Genomic DNA, 19721 nt, shown 5'->3' on the forward strand with positions numbered 1-19721 from the left:
CACACACACACACACACACACATACACACACTCACACACACACAATCTAACACACTCATACACACACAATCTATTTTCTAAAAATATAAAATGTATATGCGGTAAGCAAATACCTGTAAGCCATCTACTCACTCATTGTCTGAGCATAAGACAGTTACTTCCAAAAAGATGTAGTTGATGACTTTTCTTCCAATATTTCATTAGCCACTGAAAAGATTTTGAATGATTATTCATTGCTTAGAATGTTTTCAGAAATTTTAAACTCCAGTCCAGTTGGTATACTCCTTTGATGTATCATATTTAATACTGTTATTTATATTTACATTGTTGTAGGTTAATACTTGTTGATATGCATATACATATTCTCCTTCCCATGACAACTCATTCAATACACACCACAACCTCATTAGACTTTTTCTTATAATATACCTTTCCTCTGATACATAACAACTTACTTTTTTTTCTACACTAATATCCACATGTATTCCCTTTCCTTTATACACCACTTTACTCCTTTCCGTCTAAAAACACTTATAGTGAATAGACGTTAAACTGAAGAAAACTGAAGAAAACAATCTAACACACACTGCATACCCAGGCACGCACGGGTACACACACACACACACACACACACACACACACACACACACACACACACACACAAACACACACAAACAACAACCCAACTTTCAACACAGGTCACATTACAATCTACATTTCCCCAGTCGTCTGTTATCTTCAAGCGGTTACAATTTGGGTCATCGGTGCAAGGAAACGCTTACCTGTGAAGAGTACACATTGTTCTTCCTGTGGCCATAAGCTTGTGAAATGAACGGAACATATGTACTGAAACGCAGTGCAGAACGCACTAAAACTTTTGCGCTATCAAAATTAGGCACACATGTAAGGTCGCCCACTAAAAAATTTGGAAAGCATTAATGGCAAACGCACAGACTAAACGTCACCCCCTCCTCCCCAAACCCTTTGTCAAGACATATATATATATATATATATATATATATATATATATATATATATATATATATATATCCGTGAAGGATTTTCATGCTGAAAGGACAATAAGATATGCCAGTATCAGTGTCAGTGTCTCTCTCCCTCTCTCTCTCTCTCTCCCACACACACATTGGAAAAGAACGTACGACAGAAAGGGTTTGAATTAGCTCTGGTGTATGTGTCTGTGTGTGTGTGTGAACATGAAAATATAAATGTTTACAAATAGTATATCTTTAAGTATCGGGGTATATGAAAATAGTGAGCTGTTCATAGCATGACAATAATGATAATTTGCGAATGAAGTATACAACTCGAATCAAATCAACTCAGTTCAGATCAAAATATTTTATTACCTGCTCCATACGATTAAAACAAAGAGTTTTCGTTAGATCCTCTCAATTGTTCATCAACAGATAATGCATGATGTAAAAACAACTGAATAATCACAACCAGCACACCCTTCCCTGGTCTCCATGCACATTCCAATCGTCAGGAAAAGGAACAAAACATTCCGGTAAGAAAATCACGACATTTTCTGAGAAAAGAGATATAAAGAAAATGAATAACCCCTACACCCTTTCTTGATTACTAAGTAAATATATCATCAGGTGTGAAAGGAAAACATTCATGTAAGAAAAATATAACATTTAATTTAAGACACAAGTGAAATAAAATGAAATAATGAAAACCCAAATACCCATCCATGATTACTTTTTACATACTAATCTTCATGTAAAAATAGCCCAATCAGGTCAGAAAAATATAGCATTCTACGACACACAAATGAAAGAAAAAAGAATAACCCATAAACTCCTCATTGACTACCATGACATCAGTCAAGTAAAAGAGAAACGTGTTAAAAAAACAACAACTAATAAAATTAGTCTGCTTTTTTTTTTTTTTTTTTTTGCAAAGAGCGGATTTGTACATGGCGTGTTGTTGTTGGGGCAGGTGTTATATATATATATATATATATATATATATATACACACACACACAACACGTCTAACTTTGTCTTTAGTTTGACGATCAGATTTCCAAAGCAAGCCGCAATGCTTAAAGTCCTGATACTTTCAATCAGACTTCTGTAAAGCAACTCTAGAATGCGTGGACAAACATTAAAACTTAAGACTGTGAAAATTTGAGCTGTATTTTTTGTTAGTATTATTATTACAATTATAATTGTTATTATTATTATCATTGTTAGTAGTAGTAGTAGCAGTAGCTATATGACTATTATTATTACTACTATTATCATTATCATCATATCATTAGTAGCAGTATATGGAAATGATTCTTTAGATACTTGATGTGAATATTCTCTGGAAAAGCAGCAACACAACAACCAAACAAGAGTTTTTAAAATGTCATTTTATACTGATGTAAAACGAAAGTGGCAGAACATGTTTTCTTAATCATGTCTCTATTCTATTTTAAAACAAACAAACAAACAAAAAAAGTTTATCAGTTTTATTCCCTTTTGAATTTTGCCCTTTACCTAACTCGCCCATTGATCCAGTGCAGTAATCTACAAACCATCAAAACTAAAATCAACGCTATGAACGAGTTGAATACATGTTCTCATTATTTCATGTAGATATGAATGAAAAAGATATAATTCCAGTATATGATTTGGCTTTCAGTTTGTCTGAAATAGTTGCTGCTCGAAACCTTTTATTTTATTAATAGTAAAGGGTGGTAACTCTCTCCATTACACAAGGTACACAACTTCAAGTCAGTGATGCTTGCGCTACCGATTCAGCCAGCACACAGGTAAATAAAAGGTACACTGGAACAAACCCAGACACTTCCTCAAAAAAGGAAGCGCCGGACCTGTCCTTATACCGATCATTTGACATGTGCACACAGCAGCAAAGACAGAAGAAATGTGCAAACACAAATTAGCTTTGATTCAAGACTGGCATAGCCTCTTTAATCCTGAATAAGCCACACAGAACACATGGACAATACAGAACAAATACATGGTTGCCTCGGTAGTTTATCCACTGGAAATTATACAAATAATAAGACCACCCTTTACCATTTGTTAATCATATCGTTTCCTGGCCTCATTATTTGTATAATTCCCTTTTATTTTATATATTGTCTGATACATGTCTGAAATAGTTGCTGCTCGAAACGTTTTATTTCATATATTGTCTGATAACATTATTCTTGATGAAGAAAGTATTTTCAGAGTGTTAAATGCATTAAAAAAAATAAAACAAATCTATATTATAATAAAAATTTTCATTGTGATTACTTAGCACAACCAGCATCAAAATGATTCAGATCTACAAAGATGATCCAACACTTCACATCAGACCAGCACACAAGACTGTTTGTCCTCTTGTCCTGTTTCAACGGTGAAGCTTTCAAAGGGAGGGTTGCCTTGGCGCAGCAAACATCTTCATTCCGCGCTCTGTCCGCATCACAATAGCCATTTTCTTCTCCACCTTGAGGCTGGGGTCAGGGCTGAATGTGAACCTGGATCAGCCAATCAGACTGCCTTGATTGTTTGATTGTGGAAATGGGAATTTTGTGTTAATTTTATTGTCTTGGTTGTTTGAATGTGAATGTGGAATTTTTCATTTTCTGTTGATTTCATTGCCTTGATTGTTTCAATGTGGAAAATGTCGTGTGTGTGTGTGTGTGTGTGTGTGTGTGTGTGTGTGTGTGTGTGTGTGTGCGAGTGTGTGTGTGTGTTAATTCCTGCATTTGTTTTCCTCAGCTATTCGTATTATTCTAAGTGTTCATATTCTTGTGTCTCTTTTGTTTCTGAACTGTCAACCTGGCTCTGGCAATTCTGGAAGGTGCCGCGCCTACACCTTTTTGGCACGCTCACACACACACACACACACACACACACACACACACACACACACACACACACACACACAAACATCTGGGAAACATTTAGACATAAATAAACATCACAAAGGGCTTAGAATATCATTCCACACGACTCCAACGGGTCCGAGGCTGGATTTGAAAGGATCTGTTCCAGGGAAAGAGATCGTTTCTGTTCACAGCAAGACAGAAAACAAAAGTGCCAAAATTGTCTATACTAACCTTCTGAGAAGTCTGGCCAGCACCACTGTCTGTTCATTCATGGCAAAGTGCTGACCGATACAGTTCCTGTGGAAGATTTTGTCATTTATTTTGTGAACATGAGAAATAGAAACTTGTTGGACTGTTTAGCAGAACAGATAGAAAAGTAAGATACTCTCACGAAAAACAAAAGAATAGAAAGAAAGAATCATGAAAGATAAAAGAGGAAGAAAAAATCTCAAAGGATCTTTCCTTTCCCTGATTTCTGATGGTAGCTGATGGGATAGAGGGCATAATTAAATGACAATGGTATGTCCAGTGTGCTATACTTTCAACACGTTTTTCCAGTTTTCTTAAAAGGAATGCAACGTTTCCAAGATCAATAGTGTGTGTGTGTGTGTGTGTGTGTGTGTGTGTGTGTGTGTGTGTGTGTGTGTGTGTGTGTGTGTGTGTGTGTGTGTTTCTTTTCAGGCATAGTGCAGCTAACCAGTGACCTTCAACATATCTGACAATTATCGGGCCCAGACATTTATAACAGATACATATGAAACAGTCTTGAGTGGAAAGGGGGGATTATTTATGCTGTGATTTAATTTGACTATCAATACAACCTCTTGTCCCTGTACGATCCTGCTCGCAGCGCCAAGCTACGACAGTCTTGAGTGCAAAGTGGGGGTTATTTATGCTGTGGTTTAATTTCAGTTTGGATAAAAGAATTAAAGAATTAAAACATTAAAAGAATATTGGATCAATCCTGTCGGCGATGCCAATTGTGTCAACGACAGTGAACTGGGGTGGTATATAAAGGGGATTTAAAGATTAGTGAATTGACAGGATAGAAAGTGAAAGGACAGAGAGCTCCTCACACAGGCCAGGAGCATATAGAGGCCAGTCACAAAGGGTTTGCTCTTGTTACAGAAAAGACAGTGGCTAAGAATATCTGGGAATTCCCTCTGCGATGTATAGAAAATATGGTCTGTCCAAACACCGAACATGAACAGCAGTAGGTTCATGGATAACAGACCAATGAATAGTCACCTTTCAGTGACATGGGTCCTCTACCACGCCTGTGCATAAATGCGAGCTTGGCGGTGAAAGGGTTAAAAGAAGAAGAAGAAGTAAAGAAGTAGGTGCAGTAGAATGCTAGACAGCTGACATTGTGTGCGACACAATCGATGTGTTCTCGAGAACAGCACCTGGGAAACTGACAGGCCAGCACTGGGCTTTCGATCAAATTTTGAATGGCGTCGCGCCACACGAACTACATCAACAGGTCAATGGTTGGACACCGTCATTGCAGTAAAACTGTCATCCGCTTCACGACATGTGCCGTGAGTTGAACTGTAGCGGTCATTGTGACCAGCTGAGTGCTCGGCTACAAATACAAAAAGAGAAAGAAAGACAGAATAAAAGAGTATTATCCAAGCAAGCACAGGGAAACTTTTTTTTTCCGCTTACCTATTGTCCCTGCCATTAGTTTCAAACAAAACTTGTATTTTTAATCAATAATGATTCATCTTCTTGGGAATGTATTTTTCTTTTTCTGAAATATTTATATTTTTGAGACACTCGTGGAATCTTGCAGTAAAATTCATTCTAGGAGGTCAAAATTACGTTTAGTTTTTATGAACGACAGGAGCATTTCACCCTCAAATATCTCTCTGCACAGGACAGTGCTGGGAGGCTTTCCAGGATTATTAAAGAAGCGTCGCCAGGATGCTGGCTCTGTAGCCAGGATAATCTGTGAGGAATACCAGAGAAGCTGAGCCGAATTGTTCATATGTTATATCACTTAGAGGCCACAGACGCTGTGAATTTCGATTACCTGCTGGAAGCATGAACCACAACAAAGAACACCTTAAGACACAGAGGGTTAAAGGAGAAATGGCCAAGGGCTGAAATGAGGGATTCACGAGATAATTTTGCATCGGAAAAGGTCCCAGGGAGAACAACCTGCAGCACGATCTGACCTCTCTGAGTGCCACTGCATGTTCATGAGTTCTAGGGAGGGACCAGATGTTCGGACGATGGACCGGATTGCTGATGTACTTTAAAAAACAAAACAAAACAACAACAACAACAAAAACCCTAAAAACACTGCACTCTGGGGAGACTGTGGGTCTCTACATTTTTTTTTCTGTTTTACAAGATCCATCATATCTGATTTGACGCGTACAACATGTGCCCAGCGCAGGAGGGGTCGGACCTATAGTATGAGATTCCCCGTGATGATGGTGGGTCCCACACAGAAGCTGAGCAAGGAAGGTGGTGGACCACACCCTCACATCTTACCCTTCACCTCATCCCAGTCAGTCTCCCCTCAGCTCCTCCCTCCTCACACTTCTTAACCTCCCCTTTTCCCTGTTCACCAGACGCTACATGCCCAACTGTTTCCCTTCCCACCCTCTCACCTGGGTCCAGCAGAAAAGGGCAAAAAGGCATAGCTGTCCCGTCCCTTCATATTGTCTGGATGGAAGCGGTCAGGGTTGAAGACGTAAGGGTCGGGCCAGACAGTAGGGTTGTGATGCAGGTTATAGATGTTCATGGTACACACAGTGCCTTCCGGCAGCGTCACACCCTCCACAGTTAGGGGTTCAGTCAGGAGGCGGGCCAGGTTTGGCACTGGACAGTGGAGACGCATCCCTTCTTTGATCACCATCGTCAGGTACTTCAGTTGTGAGAGATCGTCCCTAAACACATGTGAGAGACAGGCACTATAGGCTATGAGAAATCAGTTTTCAAAAAAACAAAAACAAAATACAACACACACACACACACACACACATATATATATATATATATAGGCTACGTCACTGTGCTCGATTCACTTGTCCTTGCACTTGATCTACACACACACACACACACACACACACACACACACACACACACACACACACACACACACACACACACACACACACACACACACACACACACATGTATGTGTGACCTCACTGATCAAGTGCTTGCTCTCACGCTTGATTTGTTGAAAGGAATATGAACATATTCAATTTTGAAGCTAGTCAGTTGAATGTGGAAGGTTACCATTCAATTATGAGCCAAGAAAATTTCGTAACCTTTCAGAGACGAGGCACAAGTGCCAAAAAATTACATAAATGTATGTATCATAATAATAATAATCATGATAATGATAGTATTTATATAGCGTTGAATTTTGTGCAGAGACAAATCTAAGCATTTTCACACCAGTCATTCACACGCGTGCATAACTCTAAAACTGAAGAAAATGAAGACAAGGAAGAGGTAGAGGAGGGAGGCTATGTTGTGAAGAGGTGGGTTTTAAGGCCAGACTTGAAAGAGCTGAGTGCGGAGACCTAACGAAGCGAAAAAGGAAGTTCATTCCAAACACAAGGTCCAGAGACAGAGAAAGAATGGCGTCCAACAGTGGAGTGTTTGAATCTGGGTATGCGTAAACAGAGTGGATTCGACGCCGATCGCAGAGAGCGAGATGGAGTGTAGAGGGGAAGGCAGCCACAAAGACAGGAAGGGGCAGATCTGTGAATGCATTTATAACACAGAGTGCTGATCTTATACTTTATTCTGTGTGAGACAGGGAGCCAATAGGAGTGATGTGCTCAGATCTTTTCTTTCTGAGGACGACTCGGGCAGCAGAGTTTTGTATGCGCTGAAGGGACTGAATGGATGAAGCAGGCACACCAGACAATAGAGAGTTACAGTAGTAAAGGTGAGAGAGAATGAGAGAAACGACAAGTCTAGATGTTGCGTCGGTGGGCAGATATTTCCGAATGAAACTGATGCGTCGCAATTGACAGTAGCAGGATTGACATGTCTGACTGATAAATTTTTGCATGGACAGTGTGTTGTCAAGGATAACGCCGAGGTTCCTGACTGAGCTGGAAAGAGGGATGGATGTACTGCCAAGTTTGATTGTGTCAGCTGTAATGGAAGAGAGTTTTTGTTTAGTTCCTATGATCATAGCTTCGGTTTTGTCTGCGTTCAATTATAACTTATTTAGAGTTTCGGTGCTGTGGTCAGTACAATATGCAGATTGAAAAGGATGAAGGAGATTGTTGAAACAAAGGTGGTTGCTGAGCTGCTTAAGCACAAATTTTTCAAGGAGTTTGGACAGGAAAGGAAGGTTAGAAACTGGTCGATAATTTTTCAAAATATTTGCATCAAGGTTGGATTTCTTCAGAAGAGGCCGGACGATTGCAGTTTTGAAAGTGGATGGAAACGTCCAGTAAGAAGGGGTGAGTTGACAATATTGGTGATTGTGGGGAGAAACTGTGAGACACTGGGAAAAGGCAGAGGCTGGTACAGGTATCGTTCGCACCTGATGACGGGCGCAATAGCCGAGTGGTTAAAGCATTAGACTTTCAATCTGAAGGTCCCGGGTTCGAATCTCGGTAACGGCGCCTGGTGGGTAAAGGATGGAGACTTTTCCGATCTCCCAGGTCAACATAAGTACAGACCTGTTTGTGCCTGAACCCCCTTCATGTGAATACGCAAGCAGAAGATCAAATACGAACGTTAAAGATTCTGTGATCCATGTCAGCGTTTGGTGGGTTATGGAAACAAAAACATACCCAGCATGCACACCCCCGAAAACGGAGTATTGCCGCCTACATGGCGGGGTTAAAACGGTCATACACATAAAAGTCCACACGTATACATGTGAGTAAACGTGGTAGTTGCAGCCCACGAACGAAGAAGAAGAAGGAGAAAGAAGAAGTTCCCACCTGAACTTGTATTTTGTTGAAAGGAAATAATGAGGTGACCAGGTGGTTCACTGTTGTAATGTCAAGGTGACAGGATGAAATGTTAAGAATTGATCAGGAGCAATCAAAACACAATGAAAGAGATGTGTTCTTTCCTTTTCAGGAGCACGGCAGTCGGAAATAGTGCTGTATGGGGGTAATGGGGGCGGAGGAGGTGGTGGGGAGGTGGGGCAGAAATTATCGAAGCCGATTATGTATTTTGTTTACTTGGTTTCTTTCATTTGCTAGAAAAGTTATGTAATCAAGTGTGTGTGTGTGTGTGTGTGTGTGTGTGTGTGTGTGTGTGTGTGTGTGTATGAAATGGAGATTTTCTACTAAATGCATTTCGTATAAAAGAAAAGGGGGCCGGTGGGTGGGGGGCTTGGGGAGGTGGAGGGGGGAACTCGTAGACCTTGTACATTTTCGTTTGACAGGCTGAGCGCGTGAGTGAGTTCTAACACAATACGTACGTCTCATAACATAATGAAGCCAACCTGAACACAAGACATGCGCACAGAGACAGAAAACACACAGAGAAGCTGACCATTCAATGTCAGACACACACAAACAAAGAAAACAAAGACAAAATCTAAGCTGACCATTTAATGTCAGGCATACATATACACATAATAAAGTCAGAAGCTGACCATTCAATGTCAGACACTCACAGAAACCTAGAACACAGACAGGACTGACCATTCAATATCACACACACACACACACACACACACACACACACACACACACACACACACACACACACACACACACATACACACACACACACACACACACACAGAAGCTGACCATTCAATGTCAGACACACACAGACAGAAAACACACAGAGAAGATGACCATTCAATGTCAGACATACAGACAGAAAACACAGACAGAAGCTAACCATTCAATGTCAGACACACACACACACACACACACACACACACACACACACACACACACACACACACACACACACAGAGAAAATACACACAGAAGCTGACCATTCAATGTGAGACACACACCCACAGACAGAAAACACAGACAGATACTTACTATCCAATGTCACACACAGACAGAAAACACAGACAGATACTTACTATCCAATGTCAGACACACAGACAGAAAACACAGACAGAAGCTGACCATTCAATGTGAGACACACACACACACAGACAGAAAACACAGACAGATGCTGACCATTCAATGTCACACACACACACACACACTCACACACACACACACACACACACACACACACACACACACACACACACACACACACACACACACACAAAGAGAGAGAGAGAGAGAGAGAGAGAGAGAGAGAGAGAGAAAACACAGACAGAAGTTGACCATTCAATGTCAGACACACACACACACGGAAAACAGAGACAGAAGCTGACCACTCAGTGTCAGACACACACAGACAGAAAACACAGACATAACCTGACCATTCAATGTCACACACACACACACACACACACACACACACACACACACAAGCTGACCATTCAATGTCAGACACACACACACAGAAAACACAGACAGAAGCTGACCATTCAATGTCAGACACACACACACAGAAAACACAGACAGAAGCTGACTATTCAATGTCACACACACACACACACACACACACACACACACACACACACACAGAAAACACAGACAGAAGCTGACTATTCAATGTCACACACACACACACACACACACACACACACACAGAAAACACAGACAGAAGCTGACTATTCAATGTCAGATACACACACAGACAGAAAACAGACAGAAGCTGACTATTCCATGTCAGACACACAGACAGAAAACACAGACAGAAGCTGACCATTCAATGTCAGACACTTACAGAGACAAAAAACACAGACAGGACTGACCATTCAATATCAGACACACACAGAGACAGAAAACACACACACACACACACACACACACACACACACACACGCAGAAGCTGAACATTCAATGTCAGACACCCACACAGACAGAAAACACAGACAGAACCAGACGATTCAATGTCAGACACACACAGACAGAAAACACAGACAGAAGCTGACTATTCAAGTCAGAAGCTGACCATTCAATGTCAGACACACACACAGACAGAAAACACAGACAGAAGCTGACTATTCAAGACAGAAGCTGACCATTCAATGTCATCAGAGTCCCGTCCCTGCAGAACCTTGTCCACCTCTTGCTGCACTTTGTTCTGGATGTCCGGGTGTTCACTCAATGAGTGCAGCGTCCACGACAAGGCACTGGCTGTTGTGTCCTGACCTGTACAGTACACATCGCCGACATCATTGTAGGTCTATGGTGATGATGATGATGATGATGACGATGATGATGATGATGATGATGATGATGACACTGTATTGTATTCACACAGTGATTACAGTATCCACGACTCAGCACCGGCTGTTGTGTTGTGACCTGAACAGAACACATCGCCGACATTACTGCAGTGGCTGTTGTATCACGACCTTACAGTATACACACTGTAAACTTATTGAGACGATTACAAAAATAACAACATAACAATGATAATGATAGTGACAATTGGTGATAGTGTGAAGTGATGGCCTAGAGGTAACGCGTCCGCCTAGGAAGCGAGAGAATCTGAGCGCGCTGGTTCGAATCACGTCTCAGCCGCCGATATTTTCTCCCCCTCCATTAGACCTTGAGTGGTGGTCTGGACGCTAGTCATTCAGATGAGACGATAAACCGAGATCCCGTGTGCAGCATGCACTTAGCGCACGTAAATAACCCTCGTCAACAAAGGAGTTGTTCCTGGCAAAATTATGTAGAAAATCCACTTTGATAGGAAAAAACAAATAAAACTGCACGCAGGGAAAAAAAGAAAAGAAAAAAAAGGTGGCGCTGTAGTGTAGCGACGCGCTCTCCCTGAGGACAGCAGCCCGAATTTTACATCAGAGAAATCTGTTGTGATAAAAAGCAATACAAATACAAATTACGACGATGACAACAACAAGAGATGATGAGAAAAAGAGGATGAGAGAAAGAAGAAGAAAAAAAAGAGACACCGGTAATGACCATGGTGATGACATGTTTAGCACCAGAAATGTTTCCACGTGCACATTCTATTACATGTGTAAGAACTGTGACAAACAGTTCTGTTCCAAATCAGCATCATGACACAGGCTGCAACAAATATTCAGATATAACATATGTGTTTAAAAAAAATTCTTTGGTGATTGATATAAACAGATGGTGTTAAGGAAATAAACATTCAGAAACAACCATGGAACTGTCACTTGCAGCTAATGTTCATCAATTCTGACAGTGTTCTTTTTTTTGCATAAATTTTATGATTAATCGAGATTAGTCATTAATTTCTATTATCTTGTAGTGATCTTTATTCGAAAGTTACAGTTATCAGAATGAGACGAAGTTTGTCATCTCAGCAAGAGAAATATTAGGTACGTGGTCATGATGTACCTATTACGTAATGCTATCAACTTTTTAATTGCTTGTCTGTCCAGCTATACAGAAGTCATCTTCGGAATAGAACAAATAATATAATAGTCTGTCCATATTTGTATGTTTAAATAGTCACAAATAGTCAAAACATAAAATTCGTACACTCACCTGCAAACATAAAAGTGTCCACCTCATCACGAATTTCAGCTGGAGTGAGTCCTTTTCCATTTTCGTCTTTGGCAGTCAGGAGAATGTCCAGGAAGTCCGGGTAACGCTTCTTAGGGGGTCCTTCTTGTTCCTGGTTCACCGATAACATTACCAGTGGTATTGATCAACTCTTGTGTTGCATTGTCTTTTATTGTGTAGCACAGTGTTGTTACATTGTATTGTGATGTGCTGCATTTTGATGTCGTGCGTTCAATTGCACTGTATAATGATACAATATACTGTATCGTTTCACCTTGTATCACATCAAACTGTGTTGTGTTATACTACAGAGCATTGTTACATTACACTGGATTACAATGCATTGCATTCTATCGTACTATCCATTTCAGATACGTTTCTTGGTCTTTCAACTGTGTAGAAATAAAAGATCAACTTCAGTTTTAAGGAGTGTTGCTCCAATATCCTGACCAACACAGCTGACGTGTGGATCTTTCAGACCTGGTTGATGTTGGGATAAATCATGAAAGGAATCAAAGTACAGTCCAGTGACTTCTAATACCCTGCTCACACGTGACGTCAATTTCAATTCCCCCTCAACTTCCATGCCTGAGGTGACGTCACTGTCATAGCTTTGTCACTGGTAGATTCGGGTTGTGGGAGAGGGTGGAGACGACCTGTATATGTGGATACAAAACATGCACCACTGAACAGCACCAAAGTCACTCCACACTAATACGGGGTGTCCTCTGGTGAATGACTTTGTTGGAACCTGACATTAATAGAACCTTGTGGGCCGACGCTGCTGGAACAGTGTCAAAACGAGCATGTGCATGGCTTTGCACAAGGGACTCTGGTTGAGCTACGTAAGGGTAATACCAGCGACACTGTTAAAGATGGAACAGCACAAAGCAAAAACTAAAATTTGACGAATGTTCCCACTCTATCCGAACTCCAATACATTTTTTTTAAGGGATGACAAAGACTGAATGAGACAGACACAGGCAGCACAAGCATCAAACAATAACAAGAAATATGATATGGATACTTACATAGAGCCTATCCTCGGTCGGAGACCAAGCTCTAAGCGCTTTACAAACAAAGGGTCATTCGCATGACGGGTTGCCTACCTAGGTAGACCTGACTGACGGCTGCCACTGGGCGTTCAACATTCGTTTCCTGTGTCATTCAATCAGATTTCAGGCACTCATACATACACACTCAGACTCACGATAAATAGAGATAATGGAGGGAAGAGACACCCTTCCATAACCATGTATTTGAAACGGTAGAAGAGGTGAAACTCTTTCAATGCAGAACATCCACGCAATATAGCCACCCAAGCCATTGCATACCGGACTGCGGAAGTTAAGACACTCACAAGGGTCTGTTGCCTTGCCGCGATGATCCGTTCAGCAATGCCGTGCACAAAGTCACACAGCTCGCGGTTCTTTTTGCCATCGGCTGTTTGTGCATACAACCAGCCCCAGTGCATCAGTGGGTTTCTGTCAGCACCACATTCACATGGTTATACTCTTTATCACTGTTCTGTTTACCAGGTTCACAAACAACTTCACACCTTGTTCCAAATCATTACAAGTGAAACTATAAAAAAATTTAAAACAAATAAAATAAGAGAAAAAAGATGGAGATGTATGCTCGTGTTTTGAGAACTTTTTGATGATTAAAAAAAAAGCAACTTTTTGAATGAAAATCCACAAATACGCTTACACTATGAAAATAAATGTTTTTCAAAAGGTCCAAACAAAATTTGTTTTCATCTATTATTACAAATGACGTCACAGATATTCTACTTAATCAAAAAACTGAGCATTACCTTATTGACAGATTATGAAATGCTCTTTCTCCCGTATTTCATTACCACCTTCTCTCTCTCTCTCTCTCTCTCTCTCTCTCTCTCTCTCTCTCTCTCTCTCTCTCTCTCCTTTCCCACCTTATGCCATATTGTGTTATGTATTACTCATCTGATTGATACTGTTCGTCACTTCTGTTTAGTTGACTGAGAACCCCCCTCACTCTCCCCCCCACCTCTCCCCCACCACCTCCCCCACCACCCCCCGACCCCCAACACCCCTCCCAATACCTATGGAATTATGCTTCCCTTTCTTAAAGAGCATTATCTCCTCCCACTATTGCCATGTGTATCTCTGTAAGTATATATGTATTCACATCTGTAGTAGCATAGTATTTGATAACATACACTATTATATACATGTACACGTGTGTGTGTGTGTGTGTGTGTGTGTGTGTGTGTGTGTGTGTGTGTGTGTGTGTGTGTGTGTGTTTTCATTGTTATTTTTCCCCTACGTATCTTATTATCACCATGCATACGACTTTATTCAGTACTGTGTAGTGTAGGCCCTCTTCAGGGCGGGGACTGGATGAAAAAAAGCACATCAGTGCTTATCTATCATCCTCGAATCCTCGAAGATAAAGAATCCCCTCACACACACACACACACACACACACACACACACACACACACACACTTTCTCTCTCTGTCTGTGTCTGTCTGTCTGTCTGTCTCTCTCTCTCTCTCTCATTACCTGTTCTTCTTTTCTGCTAGTTGACCCAGCTCAGCGACAGCCTGAAGGTAAGGATGGGACTCTCTGCGCAGTGAAACAAGTGTCTTTTGGTGACAACGCACGTGACAAACGACACTTTCATAGTGTTCACACATACTTACTCAAACACATAGGGGCAGAGAAAGAAAAGAGCACGTTTCCGGACTCTGCTAAATGTTTGATCAAAAGAAAATATTTACAGTATAAACTAATCTCTTGCTGATGCCTGATATACTTCGTCACGCGATGTCGGAGATCCTTTTGTCTCCTGTCAGGTATGTTTCCTCTATTTAATGACTTTGAAAATACCACACATATATTTTTCTGCTCATGTCATTTCTTTTTCAAGGGATAAGTCTTATTTAGACATTATATGCAGAAAACGGTACTGCAAAATATACTGTTATTTTTATTGTTTGTTACCAGTATTTTATGCTTATAATGAAATAACCGTTGTTTCGTTTTGGTTTCTTTCTTTTTGTGTGTGTTTGTTTTTCCTGTAACCAGCTCTATCATTACATGATTCGTATAGGTTTTTAATAAGAATTAAAAAATCTTAACAACTTTTAAAACCCCAAAGGCCAACAATTTTTAACCTGTTGTAATGGAAACCTATAGGTGGAGAATAGCATTTTGAGTGCTAGTATATAACCCTTCATGCAATTAATCACTTGCAACATAAATGAGGCCCACATTTTTTCTGTTGGAAGGTCCCTTTCCGGGTTGTTTTTTTTTGTTTTTGTTTTTTTGTTTGTTTGTTTTTTTGTTTGTTTGTTTTTTTCCCTATTTTTTTCATTCGATGATTAAAAGATTTCACTGTTTGTTTTCTTATCTGTACTTCAACTGCTTTATATTTTTTTTACCAATTTTCCCTCCACTCTACTTGATATTTAAGCAGTGCCTGTGTGGTGGGGCTTGTCTTATATATGAAAGGTGGTTACCCATTTCTAGCAATTTCGTGCATGTCATTTTTTTTTCTTTTTCTAGAGTTGATTTCACAGATAGAAGATGAGCAATACTCGACTCCAAGACACTCCTTTAGGCTTTTTTTTTCCCCTCTTAACTATTTAATTTATATGACTTGTCCATCTTGTCTTGAACTTCAGAGTCAAGCCATTTCTTTTCACAGTACTTTTTCACTGCCTTTCCTTAGTTTGAGCTAGCTGATGTACATATGGTAGGAATTATCAAAAACAAACTGAAATTTTTATATTTAAAAATATTGCACGAATAACAAACTTGTACCTAAATATCCTGTTCATAACTAGATTGTTCCCAAATATACGGTCAAAACTACGTAAATTTAGCAGAACACGATATTGAAAAGTAATCTGAACAATTTTCATGTAAATCATATCAGTACCTGTACCAGCATCCCAAGTATATAAATGTTTCACTCACCCTTGGGCCTGTATGTCATCCTTATAAGACATGGCGCACTGCAGAATGACGTCAAATGTACACAGGCTGATGTTCCCAAACATTTCCATGCTCTTCTTCTCCACAGCATGTTTCTCCACTTTGTCCTGAAAGCACATCAGTATATCTGACAACCTATAACCATGCAAGCACACACACACACACACACACACAGTGAGCAGTGTGTACATAGAAATACTGACTCCAAGGCTTACCAGCACACAGAGTAACACACACAAAAAGCATTATAGATAGTATTCTTATAAGTAAAATGACACACAAAAATTAAACAAGATCTGCGTAAATTCATAATTTGAATAAATTTCAACAAGTGACACACATCACATTCAACATAATTCATATTAACAGATTCATGCCATCTTAACTTGCCCTACAAATTTACTGCTATCATTATGATCCAAAGTCGAACACTGAGTCCATTCCCAGTTTTTGTCACATGGTCTATCAGTTGTTTGAACTGCCATGCATAGTATGTACAAAAGTGTGAAAGCCAGATTTAGTCATTTTGGTTGAAGTAAATACACTTAGCACACTTCGGTTCAGCATCTTTTTACTTGAAGTTCTGAAGTTCAAAATGCATCTCTCTGCAGGCTTCTTACCGGGACAACACCCCCTTCTTCGGAGGGGGAATCTGAGGGAAATGGGACAGGAAGAACTAATCAGAATCCGAGACTGGAACTTAGACGCCTCGCTTCTACTGAGTGCTCTAACCTCCAGCAAACCCACCACCACCACCACCACCACTCACCAGCAGCAGGTCGCAGGCCCGGTTACTGATGGTGTTGTAGGGCTTGAGGATGTTGAAGTGGAAAGCTGGGGTGAGGAGACGTCGGGATCGCTGCCATCGGAGCCCTCTGGCGGTCAGCAGACTTTCTCCTAGCCAGGATTTGATGCAGTCGTAGGCCCACGGCTTGGGACCTGCATGAGTCAGGATAGGATGATGATGAGAGAGAAAGAGGGGGTAGGGAGAAATTCCTAAATAAGACGGGCATATTACTTCTTCCAGTCTCTCGTCAGCGCGACGAATGAGCAGACGAGGCAGAGTTTATCTTCGTCTTTTGCTGGAGTGCGTCCTCAAGTGAGAATGACATATTGGATGCACAAAATCGTCCACACACAGTGCCTGTTTCTCTTAATGGTGTTCAAACCCTTTGAGCAAACTTGTCACCACTGGTCGCGGTCTTTGGCTGTCACTTCCCAGGTTGAGAGACTGGTGTCATGTTGTCTTTGTACCTTTTGATGGGTCGTCCTTGGTCGCGATTTCCATCCTTCAGCTGGCCGTGCAGCAAGTGTTTGTGGATTCTGCTGTCTCCCATGCTGACGACATGTCCTGACCACTGCAGCTGGCTTCGTGTCAACATGCACTCCATGCTTGTCGCTTTTCGCCAGGACCTCTTAGTCTTTTGCCCTGTCTTGCCTCTTGATGTCATGTATATATCGCAAAGGCAGCGCTGGTGGAAAACTTTCAGCTGCGCGATGTGGCGGTACAGTGTCCAAGTTTCACTGCAGTGTGGTAAGTACCACTGCCCTGTACGCTGCAACCGTGATTAACAGTTTGATGCCCCTTTCCTGCCACGTTGAACCAACCTGCCATTGGGGCTTCTCGCTTTGGCGATGCGTTTTGTTACTTCAGCGATTGGCAAGCCACTGTTGCACAGTGTGCTGCCAAGGTTGCAGAGCTTACCTACTATCATAATATGCTGCCCGTTGATAACGGCAGGCGGGGGCTGTAGTGCATTTCAGTGAAGCTTGTAGTGGCGCTCGTTGGTACAAAGCCTCTGTACTGCTCAAGCTGATTGCAAGGCCGAAGCGTATACAGGCTGTGATAAAGCGATCCACGATGAGCTGTATGTCTTCGTGAGAGTAGGCAGCCAGGGCGCAATCATCAGCAAAGAGAAATTCGCACAGTGGTGCTTTCACTATCTTTGTCTTGTTTGCAGTCACCACAGACTGAAGATGATGCCATCTATGTGGAACTGGATGTAGATTCAAAGATCAAAGTCACTGAAAGCATCCATGAGCATTGCTGTAAATAGAAGTAAGAACAGAGTGGGCGCGAGCATGCAACCCTTCTTCACACCATTGCTCACCAGGAAGGCTTCTAAGGTTTTGTCATTTTCCTGAACACTTGCATGCATGCCATCATGGAAAAACTTGACCAACGACACAAGTTTTTCAGATTTACCAGACATGCGTAGTATTTACCACAATCCTGCATGGTTGACTGTGCCAAATGCATTTGTTAAGCCTACAAAGATGACGTGAAGTTCTTGGTGTTGTTCTCTGTATTTCTTTTGAAGCTGCCTGATAACAAAGGCCATGCCACTCGTTCCTCTTCCCGCACAGAAGCCACACTGCGATTCTGGAATCACAGAATCCGCGATGTGGTGATAAGCCTACTGAGGAAGACGTGTGCCAGAATCTTCCCCGCAATGCACAGAAATGAGATGTCACGGTGATCGTCGCAGGATGTTTTATCTCCTTTCCTCTGAAATAAGAGGAACACATTAAATGCAACAACATTGAAAGGAAGTTTTTTTGTGTGAACTATAGAATGTGTGCATGACTGTGCAATGAAAAAGCACTTCACCCCCTGTAATAAAAATCTGAAACGTACTGTCTGTTTGAATGTATGCTGAGTGTGAAGCTGTTGGTGTCAGTCCTAGTACTAAACACGTCCCGAGCTCTTCTTCCCCTTCCTACACCATTAATCAATGTAGCTATCCCTTTGGGCCAACTAACTTTATGTGGACGCCGGGTTTAAATTGTAGTGTAATCAAATAATCAGCTACCGGCGTTTCCTTGGCACAGTCATGAGAACCTATCCTGGTTAATCTAGACATCAGACAACATCCTTCCACACACCCCAGAACCTTCCATTTGGCCGTCATCAATGTGCCTATGTTTGTTTGACAGTTGCAGAAAAGAAAATGCATTGTGTCAAACCGGGTTAGGTCTAACACGTTGAGCAAGTTGGCTAATAAGAACAGAGAGGTAGACATCTGGAAGAGAAAAACAAGGGTTTCCCCTGAGGAAATTTTTTAAAATAAAAAATTCTAGGGGATCCCCCTGGACAAATTTTAAAATTTACATTTAAAATGGTGCAATCTTACGCAAATCGGAGCATATTTATAGCACTTATTGCTGCTATCATAAATCTACGATTCATACAGAGCACCTCCAATCTTACAGCTACAGGGATGAAAAAGGCATTGGTACATACCAACACTTCTCAGTTTTCACCTTCACAGCTTCAGTGGTGTTTCACAGTGAC

General features: G+C 41.1%; 1 protein-coding gene across 1 annotated transcript in view; it reads right to left on the reverse strand.

Annotated features, from left to right (window-relative positions):
* Positions 1 to 1404: 1404 nt before the first annotated feature.
* Positions 1405 to 19721, reverse strand: part of LOC143283332 (cytochrome P450 4F12-like) — a 33708-nt gene continuing 15391 nt past the window's right edge. Inside the window, exons 4-12 of the mRNA XM_076589532.1 lie at positions 17196 to 17365; positions 16409 to 16533; positions 14990 to 15052; positions 13804 to 13927; positions 12426 to 12555; positions 10964 to 11093; positions 6477 to 6755; positions 4087 to 4152; positions 1405 to 3501 (exon numbers count right to left, since the gene is read on the reverse strand). Of these exons, the coding sequence (XP_076445647.1) occupies positions 3390 to 3501; positions 4087 to 4152; positions 6477 to 6755; positions 10964 to 11093; positions 12426 to 12555; positions 13804 to 13927; positions 14990 to 15052; positions 16409 to 16533; positions 17196 to 17365 (1199 nt within the window). The 3' untranslated portion in view covers positions 1405 to 3389. The remainder of the gene's footprint in view (positions 3502 to 4086; positions 4153 to 6476; positions 6756 to 10963; positions 11094 to 12425; positions 12556 to 13803; positions 13928 to 14989; positions 15053 to 16408; positions 16534 to 17195; positions 17366 to 19721) is intronic.

The sequence above is a fragment of the Babylonia areolata genome, chromosome 6, assembly GCF_041734735.1.
Source record: "Babylonia areolata isolate BAREFJ2019XMU chromosome 6, ASM4173473v1, whole genome shotgun sequence".
Taxonomy (NCBI): Eukaryota; Metazoa; Mollusca; class Gastropoda; order Neogastropoda; family Buccinidae; genus Babylonia; species Babylonia areolata.